We start from the raw sequence: 13,901 nt of genomic DNA on the forward strand, positions 1-13,901 counted from the left end.
AAAGGAGATGCCGGGCCGCGATCAAGTGGACTAAGGTGAGTTAAATTTAATTTTTTATTTTGTTACATGCAGAATTATCTGCTGCCCTCACTGCCTCCCTCCTTACAGAATCATTGTTTGCCAGTACGATCTGCTGCCAGCAAACGATGATTTAGGTGTCCGCACCAGCAATCCTATTACACCTTTACACCAGCATTAGTTAGCGATAATCTGCCTGAACATCGGGCAGTCTAAAGGGGCCTTTACAAATCATGAATAGATTATACTATAACAATTTAACTGACAGTAAAATATCACAGATTCACACAGAGACTCAGTTTATTGTGGTGTGAGAGAGAGTTCTCTTTTCTAGTCACTATGTGAATAAACGTGGTGACCCGACAATCAGACAGATGATGATCCAGGGGAAAATTCTAAGTGAACATCCAGGGTGCCATAAAGTGAACGAAGCACATCCAGAACCTTTTCTTGTATGTAATCAACTTGTTCAGAAGGGCAGTAATCATCGAGACTGGACCTAGAAAAAATAAAATAAAATCAATATTCGTTTAAACAATGAGAATTAAAGGGATTGTCTCACTTCAGCAAGTGGAATTTACAGTATCATGTAGATAAAGATAATACAAGGCACTTACTAATGTATTGTCCTCCCTTGCTGGCTGGATTCATTTTCCCATCACATTATACACTGGTCGTATCCAGCGTTTGATGAGTAACTGCACTTTTTATTTAATGTATAGGGGAAGTGATTCTGGTAATTTTTGCAACATACTTTTTTAGGGGATTTTGCACTTTTATACTTCTACTGGCTGTGAAGTTGTCTCTTATCTGTCTTCAGAGCAGTACTGAAGGCTGAACACATTCCCGGCTCATTGTTACATGCAGCATTATCTGCTGCCCTCACTGCCTCCCTCCTATACAGTATATCACTATAACTGACGTAATATACAGTACTATAGAAAGACTTCTGCCCCCTCTCCCTGATGTCTCTACACTGTCAGTGGTGAGCCCGACAGTGTATGTGTTCTCCGTAATCCCAGCAGACTCACTAACTAACGAGCCGCTGGGATATACAGCCGAGCAGGCAGTCAGTGCTCACCACTGACAGTAAGTGTAGAAGGCAGGGAGAAGCACTTCTACAGTATATCGGGGCAGTATACTGTATGTAAGTATATATGTCCCTATATACTGTAGAAGTGCATCTCCCTGCCTTCTACACTCACTGTCAGTGGTGAGCACTGACTGCCTGCTCTTCTTGTTAGTTAGTGATACATATACACTGTCAGGCTCACGAGGTACACAGGGCAGACGTATTTCTATATTACATAAGGTCAGTTATAATCATATATAGGAGGGCAGCAGGATGGCTCTGAATGTAAGAGTGAGCTGGAAACATCTTCAACCTTCATTATTGCACGATGAAGCCAGTTATTTAATTTTAAAAAAGCACAAATTCCCCTAATAATGTATATTGCAAAAACAATCATAATCCCTTCCCCTACACATTAATAAAGTGCAGTTACTCTTTAACTGTTATTTAAAAGGGGTTATGTAGAGCTAAGATATTGTTGATCTACAGTATCCTAAGGATAGGTCATCAATATTAGATGGTCAGTGGTGGTTGGATCAGCTTTCTGAAAGGGTCACGGTGCTTGTGCGAGCACTGCACCTTCATGCTGCTGCTCTTTTAAAACTGCAGTAGTGACGTGCCAGTATATGGCACGTGACTGTCGCAGCTAATCCTGGTCCTCTGCAGTCTACTGCTGAGGACTGTGATTTGCTGCAGCAGTCATGTACTGTACACCTGCAAAACTCCGATGCGTTGACATGCAGGTGTACGGCAAGTCAACTCTGCAGCTAATCACGGTCCTCAGTGTTAGACCACTGAGGACGACGATTGCCTGCAGCAGTCACACGCTATGTACTAGCAAGTTGCTGCTGCAGTTTGTAGACATCAGCGGCAGGAGGACTGGACTAGCACTGCAGAGAACACTGCTGGAGAAAAGGGGGTGTAGAAATTTCCTGAGATTTTTAATTATTCTGAACACCCCCATCAACTATCAGTTAGACAATCATCGTGGCCAGAGACAGCCCCACGCCCACCCCACGATCCGATGAAATCATCACACATTACATGCAAAGCTCTTCTGTGGGCATCTGTATCTAGGCCTATGAAGAGGGCAATACAGCTGTCATACTGTTATGCTAACTCTACACTTACTATTATCATGAGGATTACCTAGCAGATAACTTCCCCTCACAGCAGTGGTAAATGGACAATGTATTTTATTACCTATCTATTTAGAAGGTTTTATCATGTGTGTTGACTGCTACAGAAGGAAGTATCTTGCATTAAATTTTCCATGGCATAGTACTGCTAAAAGGAAAAGGAAAAACTGCAAAAAATTCTAAGATATATTCACAGATAGAAAGAGAGCTTTCCTTTCTTCTTTTCCTAGGAAGCAGAAATAGCTTCACTATGCGTCTGTTTTAAACTGGAGGCTACAGAGGTACAACAGAGACCAATGCACATCTGTGGATGCCATATTATAGCGCTGGACAAATAGGGTGCTATGTGACCATAACTGCTAACCCAATGATACATGCATGACAGCTGCAGCTATATGAGCATCACATACTACACAATACTGTCTCTGTCTATTTGAAGCTCCTGTACTTGCTGTACTCGCTTACAAAGCCTGCTGTCACAAGATTTACCAAATCTCATGAGAACAGCTGGTCTTCTCCCTGACTATGAAGGTGTCACAGTCAGGGGGAAGGGGACGCCCACTGAGAAAAGCTGACGTCTCCCTCTCCTTCTCCCTGTACCAATGCTATGAATTAGCATATCAGGCGCCAAAACCAAACGAGGGGCATAGTGGCGCAACGGAGGAGCATATTATGGAAAAAAAAATTCAAGATGGCATCTCCTGAACCTGGACTACCGTATGAGGTATTACTTTTATAAATGCTAGCTGTTACCTGGCTAAAGTGACAAGGGTTGGCTTTGGGAGGTGTCTTAATAAATTTTTCATCGACTGGATTAAACATTCAATTTCCATTTCTGAGCTAACATGATGAGGAAGTTCGGCATAATCGCACGTAAGACCAGCCTGATGAATCTGTAGAAATAGAAATGTAAGGAAATAATCATCATCAAGTCAGAAAGGCATTCTTTCTCTAGATCCTTTCTAGGACCTTCCCTTGGGACCCCATTACTGTGGAAAACTGCAAAATAATACAAAAAAAATGATAAAGTGTAAATGTCTCCCTCCCAGAGGTATTTTATGGTCTCCTGCGGGACATACTATGTAACAAATACAGTGAAACCACTTCGACAACTACCCAAAATTGCATTAAAAAGTGGTATTCAAGTGGTGTAGCCTACTCAAAGAAGATGATCAGTATGTATAATATATGATGGAACTGAAAATCTCTCACAGGAAATCTGGTCTAGACAAGGAAGGGGTGGTCTTCTAAAGAGGTTTTATATATTACAGAGATTTCACTATAAATTTACATATACACATACAAAGGAAAATCTATAAAACAAAATTACAAACATCAGGAAAAAAACATGCCACCCATGGCAAAAAAGGCATGGCTTGAATAAAAAGGCCAAAAAATGCATGTGCAAAAACAAAAGCGCCACTAAAAACTAAATTTTTTACAATGAAAATGCAAACCAAAAATTGTAATTCTGCAGAAGACGTATATATATCCTAAAAAGAGGTGCAACAATAATTTTGGTAGCCCAACAAAAAGTTCAAAACTTGCTGAAAAGTGACTGGTCATTAAAGGGATTGTCCAAGTTATATTTAGTGATGACCTATTGAAATGAAGGGGACAGCTTGGGTGTAATTACACCTGCTCACCACTGCAGATGCAACGGCGAGAAGGTAAACAGTGAAGAGGAGGCAGCGCTGGCACGGCGCGTGCCTCCTCTTCAAACAGCTGATCGCCGGGGGTGCCGGGTGTTGGACCCCCACCGATCTGATATTGATGACCTATCCTGAGGATAGGTCATCAATAAATATAACTTAGACAACCCCTTTAAAAAAAAAAAAAAGGGGTTAAATGTAAAAAAGCAACAAATATCACAACTGAAAAAAAGAGAAAAAAACCTCTTACCATTTCATAGTCCGGTGCTTGCATTCGACATTTCAAACTATTCACAAGCTGGACAAGGCTGCTCATTCTGAAAGAAAAAGAAAGCCCCCCAACTTGTGCTCAGTATCCATCCATGCATGCAAAAAATTTTTATTAAAAAAATCACAACTGCAATAAGAATAACAGCTCAGAAACCATAGAAGAAAACTGGTTTCTTCGATTCCTAAAACCAGGACTTGCAAGTTCTAAACTTTTACGCTCTATTGAGACGAGCAGAACATAAGTGCACACGACCCACACAAGTCTCTGCCCAGCAAAATGCATTTGCCTGACATAAAGGGCACCTCAGCCCCTAAAACTTGCTTTGCCTGACATTCTTATAATCATAACATCATTTCCGCTGTCTTGTTGAAGGTGTGATTTGATGAAAAACCAAATGCCCGTTGACAGCTTAAAGACTGGCATAAAACAAAACTACAAAACCACTGGAGTGAGCAGAAGGTGTAATTAATCGCTTGTTTGTACTGCACCTAAGCAGGAGCTGAAGCTGCTATGCTGATCCAACAACTACATCTACTGGCCTACTGACGGCACTGCAGGGGAAGAATGGGAGACTTACTCTGGCAAAGGTTTACCTAACGTATCTTGTTACAGCTTTCATTATTATTATACAGAGCTACATACATAATCATGAAGACTTCAGAGCTGAAATCTGCAGGCATTCTTTGCTTAATCAAAGGCAATTTGCAGGTGTGCTCTTTACACCCAGGACTGTACAATAATCTGATAGGAGCTTAGCTTGTCGATTATTTTTAAAGAGGACTTGTTACCATAAAATGCAGTGCAATGTGCAGGCAGCATGTTATAGAGCAGGAGAAGCTGAGCAGAGTGGTATATAGTTTTGGGGAAAAAACGTGCAATTTATGCATTACAATCTCTGTTCTTCCTACACTCAGTGGCGATGTGGGTGGTCTCATCAATGACCGATAGTTATCTCTATGTAAATGTGTACACATGGACAGCTATCAACCACTGATTAGACCACTGCATGTGTCCTGAGCCCAGAAAGAGCAGAGATTTTAATGAATAAACAACAAGTTTTACTGAATCTTATCCCACAAAACTAGTGTATTTTTGGAATATAAGACGCACCAAGGATTTGGAGGCGGAAAAAAAAGAACTTAGTATTTTTCATCAGACCTCAGATCAGACCCTAATCCTCATTAGACCCCCATTCCTCATCACACCCCAAAATCAGACCCCCAAGCTCCATCAGCCTCAGATCACCTCTGTCACCTCTCCTAATATGATTTAGTAACTACTTGAATTCCCCATGTAATTACAATTTAGAAAAATCTTTTCTTATGACTATGTTTTGTTATTCCTCTATTATTCCTACTAGAAGTTTATGAAATAATTGCCAAGAGTGTGCAATAAAGGTCCATCTGGCTGTTTTCTGTTGTAAGGACTGGACTGGCAATCCAGTAGATTTCCAGTGAGCCGATCTACAGCTTATAGTGTGGGCTTCCTGGCCACTGCGGAATTCTATTCTTATAAAGGAATTGCAGAAGTGTTCTGGGTGCAGTATGGTCTTCCTGCATTATTAGGTGTTCCTATGTTCTACTAATTTATTGATGCTGTGGCTTTTATATTTAACCTTTTTAGGACATGGCTTATTTTTAATTTTCTTTTTATCTTTTTCTGAATGGTTACCATGGCTGCCAGGACGCTAAAGTCCTGTTTGCCATGGTAAAGTGTAGTGGGGAGCGGGGGAGCAGTATACTTACCGTCCGTGCGGCTCCCGGGGCGCTTCAGAGTGACGTCAGGGCGCCCCACGCTCATGGATGACGTGTCACATGGATCACGTCATCCATGTGCATGGGGCGCTCTAACGTCATTCTGGAGCGCCCCGGGAGCCGCACGGACGGTAAGTATACCGCTCCCCACTACTACTATGGCAACCAGGACTTTAATAGCGTCCTGGCAGCCATGGTAACACTGAACGCATTTTGAAGACGGATCAGTCTTCAAATGCTTTCAGTTCACTTGCGGTGTTACGGATCCGGCGGGCACCTCCGGCAAATGGAGTACACGACGGATCCGGACAACGCAAGTGTGAAAGAGGCCTTAGCTGTATAAGGTCTTGTTTTTAATGGCACTGTTTATTTTACTATAACTTGTAATAGAAAAAATAATTTCTGTGTGTGGTGAAATTGGAAAAAAAAATTGCAATTCCGACAAGTTTTTTTTAGGTTTTGTTTTTACAACGTACTCTGTGAGCTAAAAATCTAAAAATTCAAGGAGGGGGAACGTGAAGTAAAAAAAAAAACAAAAAAAAAAACAACAACACACAGGATACCCCTTTACATTACAGTCAAATACACTATACTGGTGAGTAAAAAAGGCCATCTAAAATTAATTATTGTACTATGCCAAAACATACAATACTATTACTAACCCATGACCACAGAAGCATCCACCCCAATCTGCGTTTTGGCACTTCAGCCCTCGTCTGGTGGTGGTGCTTTACACATGTACCGGTATATTTATATGGCCAGCATCCAATAGTAAGAGACTTATGGCAAATACACATGTGCCGAACTACGTCCTGCACAATAATCACGTAATGGCTCACTGGCTACCTACATGGCACATGTATCACTGGCATGCATATGAATTTTTAAAATTAACATTTTAATACAGAGTTGTGTATGCACTCATTCTTCGATAGGTATTGTAGGGATAGTCATAAAAATGGATGCTCCAGAATGGTTATTATTCAGGGAATAAAAGTAGTTACTAAAGCAGACATGTCAGGAAAGGTGACAGGCCCTCTTTAACCACTTAAAAACATCCGCCGTACAGGTACTGTGAAACTCAGGTCTCTAAAGAAACGCCATAGCTGCCTGGGTCCTGGTGTTTTAGACAGAAGACTCTTAGAGGTGGAATCTGTGATCGGCAATAACGCCGATCATTAACTTTTTTTTTTAACCCCTCAGATTGGTGCTTGTTAATGGTGCCCATGTAAAAGGATCTCTATAGACCGCAAAACAGGTCCATACCCCATACCATACGGCATTACACAACGCACACGGTCAAAAAAAACTTACCCAAGATTGGAAGCCCATCTTTGTACAGTCTCCACACTATCATCCTCGCAGAAATCTGCAAATGCAGCTTCCAGATCTTCAAGCTGACGAATGCGGCTCTCAACACAGTTAACTAAAGCATCCTGTGGGCAAGGAGACCAAATCATTACAAACATCCCATTATTTCATTACTTGTAAGAAGGAATTCAGAGCGTTATACTCCAAGTACAGTTTATTTGACTTTCATTTCCTTCTTCATGGAATCATGAGCGTGAATAGGTATTGACCTCAATGTCACGAGTGGATTTATCTTGAAGACTGATGAAAGTACTAACCCCTGCAGAGAAGGTAAAGCACAATGGACATATGTACCTACATGAGTTTACAAGGTTCCTGGTAGAAAGCAGAAGGGGTTTTATGTAGCTACACTGTATGTTAAAAAGGGAAGCAACTTTCTAAACATAGACTGCCTATTTTTTCACAATTTATTTTACAATTTTCAAGATCTCTGTTTACTGTCAGTGAATACAAGCTCGTACTGCTTACATTCAGTGTTAGAAATCTGTCCTAATCTAAACCTGCATGAAGCTGTGTGAGCAGAACCAGGTCAGGAGCATTTTTTTAGCCTCGGTATATGGACATTTTTTTTATTTTGTTGACTTCAAGTAGAGAACCTCAAATACAAAAAGAGAGGTTAGAAAAAGATACAATATGTGTAAAAAGAAAGATTTACTACACTATCAGAAGTTTAACCCCCTTTATGCTGCTGCAGTTTTTTCCTCCCTACCTTCCGGGAGCCATAAATGTATTATTTTCTATTCACTCAGCCATACAGGGGCTCAATGTCTGAGGGACAAGTTGTACTTTTTAATGGCACAATTAAATACTGCATGCAATGTAGTAAATTCCATTATGGGGTGTAATTGGAAAAAACCCACAATTCTGCCACAGTTTGGGTTTCGTTTTTATGGCAGTCCCTATGCAGTAAAACTGGAATGTCAGCTTCATTCTGTGGGTCAGTACAATCACAGTGATACCACATTTATAATTTTTCTTGTGTTTTTTTTTTTTTAAATCAAATCGTTTTTATTAAACAATAGATACATAATAAAACATAAAACAATACGTTGTGTTTTCTTTCCTTTACATTATCCACCGTGTGGAATCAGTGAACAACAGTAATCATAAATATATCACCACTCAGTTTTAACACGAATCCATACAATACGTGTACACTTGCTAAAACAAATATTTTAGACATAGAATTACCATAACTTAACCCTCCCAACCTACCTCCCCCCCTTCCCCTGCCCCAACCCCCCCAACCCTAACAGCTGGTCTTGACTGTCACAAGCCTATATAACCACATGGGTATGAGATAACCATTCACTCCACATTTTATCAAACTTCTGAGGACACCCTCTCTTCACATACACCCCTTTTTCGAGTATCAGCATGTCATGCACCTTCCGTTCAAACTCACTCAGTGTGGGCGGACTTCCCTGGATCCACCTCATAGCAATCAGTTTCCTGGCCACATATAGCAATCTCCCCACAGCGACCTTAACCGTTTCAGTCCCTCCAATCTCAGACACATACCCCAGAATACACACCTTAGGATCTTTTTGAATTTTCAATGTCAGTTTACTATTAATCATATTTCTAACTTCCTCCCAATAATTACCAACTACTGGACAAGACCACAGCATATGCAACAAGTCTGCACCATCTTCCATACACTTTGGGCACTTGTCATCACTTCTTACTCCTATCTTTTTCAGGAACACCGGTGTTTTGTACACTCTATGTATAATAAATAATTGGGACAATTTGCCCTGTTCACTTAAGGACACCTTGGGGACCGCTTCTAATATATCTTCCCACTTATCCTTAGACATATCTCCCACGTCAGCCTCCCATTTTTTCATTCTTGAAAGCGGATACCCCTCTAAGAATTTTTCCAGTAAAAGAGCGTACACCTGTGATATTAACCCTCTTTTTCCCCCACCTGTCGGAAGAACAAGCTTATGAACCACCTCCATTTGAGCTATCTCACATCCTTTCCGCAACGTGACCTCAAGGGCATGCCTTATTTGAAGATATTTATAGAACCACTCCCTTGGAATATTAAATTCCTGCTGCAGGTTTTGAAATGACTTACATATCTTGTCCTTAATTAATTGTCCAATTCTCGTCACTCCATAAGTTTCCCAGTTCCTAAGTCCTGGTATGGCAACTAGTTCTGGCAACAAGTGGTTCTTTCCAATAGGAGAAAGTTCACTAATACCTCCCACTCCTCTTAGCAGCTTCACTTTTGCCCAAACTTTTTTCATAAGTTCAATAAGAGGGAGTTTATCCCTCCCTGCATGCATTCCTGAGCCTTCTAGAATGCCCATGAGGTCACGACTGCCCAGCCAATGCTGCAATATCTGCCCAGTCATGTCCGGTGCTTGTAGATCAATCCATCCCTTAAAATGCTGACATTGGGAAGCCAAAAAATAAATCCATGCGTTAGGGACAGCCAGGCCCCCTTCCGACTTAGAATACTGTAATGTCTCCAGTTTGATCCTAGCCTGCCCATACTTCCAAGTAAGATCTCTAAATATAGAGTGAATTTTCTTGAATCTATCCAGAGGGATCCAAACTGGAGCATTATTCAGTATATATAGCAACTGGGGCATCATAACCATTTTTAAAAGGTTAACTCTACCTACCACCGAAAGAAAGAGTCTACACCATGACCTCACTTTAAGCCTAAAAGTAGCCAGCAATGGGGACAGATTAAGTTCTTCAAAATCCGATAGCCTCGGTGTTATATGTAATCCCAGATATTTAAATTTATCCACCCAGGGCACCAAACTATCTACTTGTCTGCCTGCCAGGGCCTGCCCATCAATTGGCATCAAAGAGGATTTTTGCCAGTTTATCCGCAGTCCAGAAAAGCTACCAAATCTGTCAATCAATGCCATGGCCGCATCCAGAGACGCACCAGTATCGCCCATGAAAAGTAGAGTATCATCAGCGTACATAGCCACTTTATTGTGCAGCCCACCGTATCTAAACCCCTCTATACTTGTTGATAAACGAATATGTGCCGCTAGCGGCTCTATTGCAAGAGCAAACAATAAGGGCGACAGTGGGCATCCCTGCCTGGAGCCCCTGGCAAGGGGAAAACAGTCTGACAACCCTCCATTAGCTCTAATTCTCGCCTTAGGACTAGAATACAGAACCTGTACCCACTGAATGAACCGCTCACCAAAGCCCATAGTTCTCAGGACCCCCCACAAATACCTCCATTCCACACTGTCAAACGCCTTAGCGGCGTCAAGCGCAAGCAAGGCCCTGTCTCCACTGTTATCCGCCGGAATATTTAAACTAGTGTACAGCCTACGAAGATTAATAGCCGTCGATTTCCCTGGCATAAACCCCGTCTGATCCGGGTGTACTATGGTCAGAATTACTTTGGACAGCCTGTTCGCCAACACCTTCGCCAGGAGCCTAACATCAGCCGTGAGAAGTGAAATTTGCCTGTAGGAATCCGGTATTTTAGGATCCTTTCCAGGTTTAGGTATAACCACAATTATAGCTTCCTGCATCGAATGTGGTAACGAACCTGCCTCCAATGAGTGCTCAAACACCTTAAGTAATTCAGGGAGTAATATCCCCTGCAGCTTTTTGTATACCTCTACTGGGAGGCCATCAGCTCCAGGCGCCTTACCACTTGCCATGTCCCCAAGTGCAGCTTCCAGTTCCTCAAGTGTAATCGGCTCCTCTAGCCTTTCTCTATCCTCTTCTGACAGCACCGATAACTGCGCCTCCCCTAGGAAATCATTCAGGGCCTCATCAGAACTAGATCCAGTGGAAGTATATAGAGATACATAAAAGCTTTTTAAAATATCTAATATTCCTTTTGTGTCCTGGCTACTGTTCCCCATGTCATCTCTCAGTTCCTGAATGCAAGAGGAGCCCCTCTGGGCCTGCGAGACCACCGACAACAAATGACCCACCTTCTCTCCTTCCTCAAAAGATCTCTGACGATAAAAGCTTCTCTTTCTATCTGCGGCCTGGACCAAATGACATCTCAACTGCTCCTGGGCTACCTCCAGCGCCTCACTACTAACAGTGGTGGGGGATCTACTAAACTCTCTCTCAGCCTCAGCCACTAATACATGCGCCTTGACATCCGCCTCCCTGGATCTGGATTTATGCTTGTTAATTTCTTTCATCAGAACTCCCCTCAGGAATGCTTTCATGGCGTCCCATACACCTGGTATCGAAGCCGACCCTGTATTAATATCGAAAAATTCCTTAATTTCCAGAGAAATCCCAGACAGGTCACCCAACACATTCAGCCAATGAGGATTACACTTCCACAGCCTCGGTCCCTGTCTGAGCACCCCCAGGCACAAGTCAATCTGCACCAGAGAATGGTCCGACAACGACCGAGGATGATAAACGACACCCTTAACTAGTGGTAGCATTATGTCGTTAACAAGGGCCAGATCTATACGCGATAGCGAATGGTGCGTGGCGGATCTACACGAGAATTCACGCTTATCTGGGTTACGCAATCTCCATACATCCTGTACTCCTACCTCACCCAAAATATTCCTGAGAGCCGCACTCCCCGGTGAACCACCTGCTCCCTCCACCCGGCATCTATCTAGGGAGTCATTCAGCGTGCAATTAAAGTCCCCAACCAACAGCCACGGCAACCCAGGGAAGTCCGCCACAAAGCCCATAATCTCTCTTATCAATGGGGAAGCAAACGGTGGAGGCACATACACAGACACCAGCACCACCTGTATTCCATCCACCTTACACACAACACACACATATCTACCCTCAGCATCCACACAATCCTGCATATGTTCATACCTAATACTACTATGCACAATCATACTTACACCTCTAGAATGAGAGGAATGAGTTGAATGTAACGCATGAATCACCCAATTTTTACTCATCCAGTGTAAATTTTCTCCAGTCAAATGCGTTTCCTGAAGGCAACATATAGTCGGCTGAAACCGCCCCAAATACTGAAAAATACACTGTCTTTTCCGTGCATCAGCCATCCCTCTCACATTCCAGCTTAAGACTCTAATCACCTGTGACATGGTAAAACTTCAAACCATATTTGAATCTCACAGCCCACTCAGATAACATTCGCTCATAGTTCAAGACCTTAACCCTTCCCCCCAACCTTCTCCCTGCCCCCCCACCCTCCCTCTCGTAGTCAGGTTACTGTAACAGGGGATCACTGTCCCCTCAGTATCCACTTCACACATTAAAACAGGGCAATCCGAGAGCAACCTGCCCCCCAACCTACAATAAACATAACAGTTTATAACACATTCCCTCAGGTAGAGAATCCTCCCCACATCTGAGAGATACATTTTACTTTCTTTACCGCCTGCTCCCTCCTCAGGAACTACCATGTGGTAGCATTACATAATACACTCCCTAACTGGTGCAACATTTAAAGCAATCCTAGAGTGCAAATGCATATATAAAGTGAACATAAGAAACATATATCTGCCTCCTTCAAGTGTCCAGGGCACCACTTCTCAACTGTCGCTCGTGGACGTCCAGCCACTGTGCCGCCTCCTCCGGATCTTCAAAAAATCTGGTGGATCCCAATGCCACCACACGCAGTTTAGCAGGAAACAGCATAGCGTACTGGACTTGTAGAGCTCTCAGCCTTTTCTTTATATCCATAAATCTGCTTCTCCTCCGCTGCACTTCGTTGGAATAATCCGGAAATATGGACATTTTAACCCCATTCAGGACCATCTCCTCATTGTCCCTTGATTGCCGCAGGATAGTGTCCCGGTCTTTAAAATGGAGTATCTTCGCCAGTATGGGACGGGGAGGTCTGCCAGGCGGAAGCGGCCACATGGGGACTCTGTGCGCCCGCTCCACCGCATATAATGAGGATAGACCTTTTTCATGAAATAGTTGGTGCAACCATTTTTCCACAAATTCAGTGGCATTATCCCCCTCCGTCTTCTCTGGCATACCCACAATCCGCAGGTTATTCCTTCTGGACCTGTTCTCCAGATCATCTGTTTTGGCGTATAAGGCAGCTATATCTTTAGCAGTTGTTTTTGCCGCCATTTGCAAGGGCTGAATAACGTCCTCAATAGTGGACACCCTCTTCTCCAATTCAGAGGTGCGTTCTGTGATTTTGTGTAGGTCATGCCTAATTAAAGACACATCCGACCTCAGGCTGCCAACCTGTACTGTAAGCACCTTCAGTGTGCTGTTACAACTGGCCACAGCGGCCATAATATCTTTTAGAGTAGGCTCTGCATCAGTCACAACTTTAGGGCCTACCGCGTCTTTTGCCGGCCGTGCAGGGGTTAATGGCGGCCAATTCACCGCATCTAGGGCCTCCCCATCAGTGGATTCATCCTCCTGTCCAGAGGAGATATGAGCGTCCATCTCCTTCTCCTCAGCCCAGTCTCCCCCAGCACTATCCGTGCGAGCAAACCTGCTCAGCTTTGCGGCCGCAGTCTGTCTCAGCTTGGGCTGTAAGGCCGGCCCCTCTTCTTCCTCGGCGCCATGCCGGCTCACCTCTGGCCTGTCATATCGCGGCCCTTTACCGGACTTCCTCGGCATGTCGGCTCTCAGAAATTTAGCACAGCACCCTCCTGTCGCCTCTCAACCACCAGGTAGGAAAGGATCGGCGATATAGGGGGT

At 43.2% G+C, this 13,901-nt stretch overlaps 1 protein-coding gene across 2 annotated transcripts in view; it reads right to left on the reverse strand.

Annotated features, from left to right (window-relative positions):
• Positions 1–300: 300 nt before the first annotated feature.
• Positions 301–13,901, reverse strand: part of C5H5orf22 (chromosome 5 C5orf22 homolog) — an 81,174-nt gene continuing 67,573 nt past the window's right edge. For both annotated transcript variants that reach the window (XM_040432379.1, XM_040432380.1), the window contains exons 6-9: positions 7,221–7,342; positions 4,132–4,198; positions 2,983–3,122; positions 301–517 (exon numbers count right to left, since the gene is read on the reverse strand). In XM_040432379.1, the coding sequence (XP_040288313.1) occupies positions 385–517; positions 2,983–3,122; positions 4,132–4,198; positions 7,221–7,342 (462 nt within the window). In that variant the 3' untranslated portion in view covers positions 301–384. The remainder of the gene's footprint in view (positions 518–2,982; positions 3,123–4,131; positions 4,199–7,220; positions 7,343–13,901) is intronic.

The sequence above is a fragment of the Bufo bufo genome, chromosome 5 (assembly GCF_905171765.1).
Source record: "Bufo bufo chromosome 5, aBufBuf1.1, whole genome shotgun sequence".
Classification (NCBI taxonomy): domain Eukaryota; kingdom Metazoa; phylum Chordata; class Amphibia; order Anura; family Bufonidae; genus Bufo; species Bufo bufo.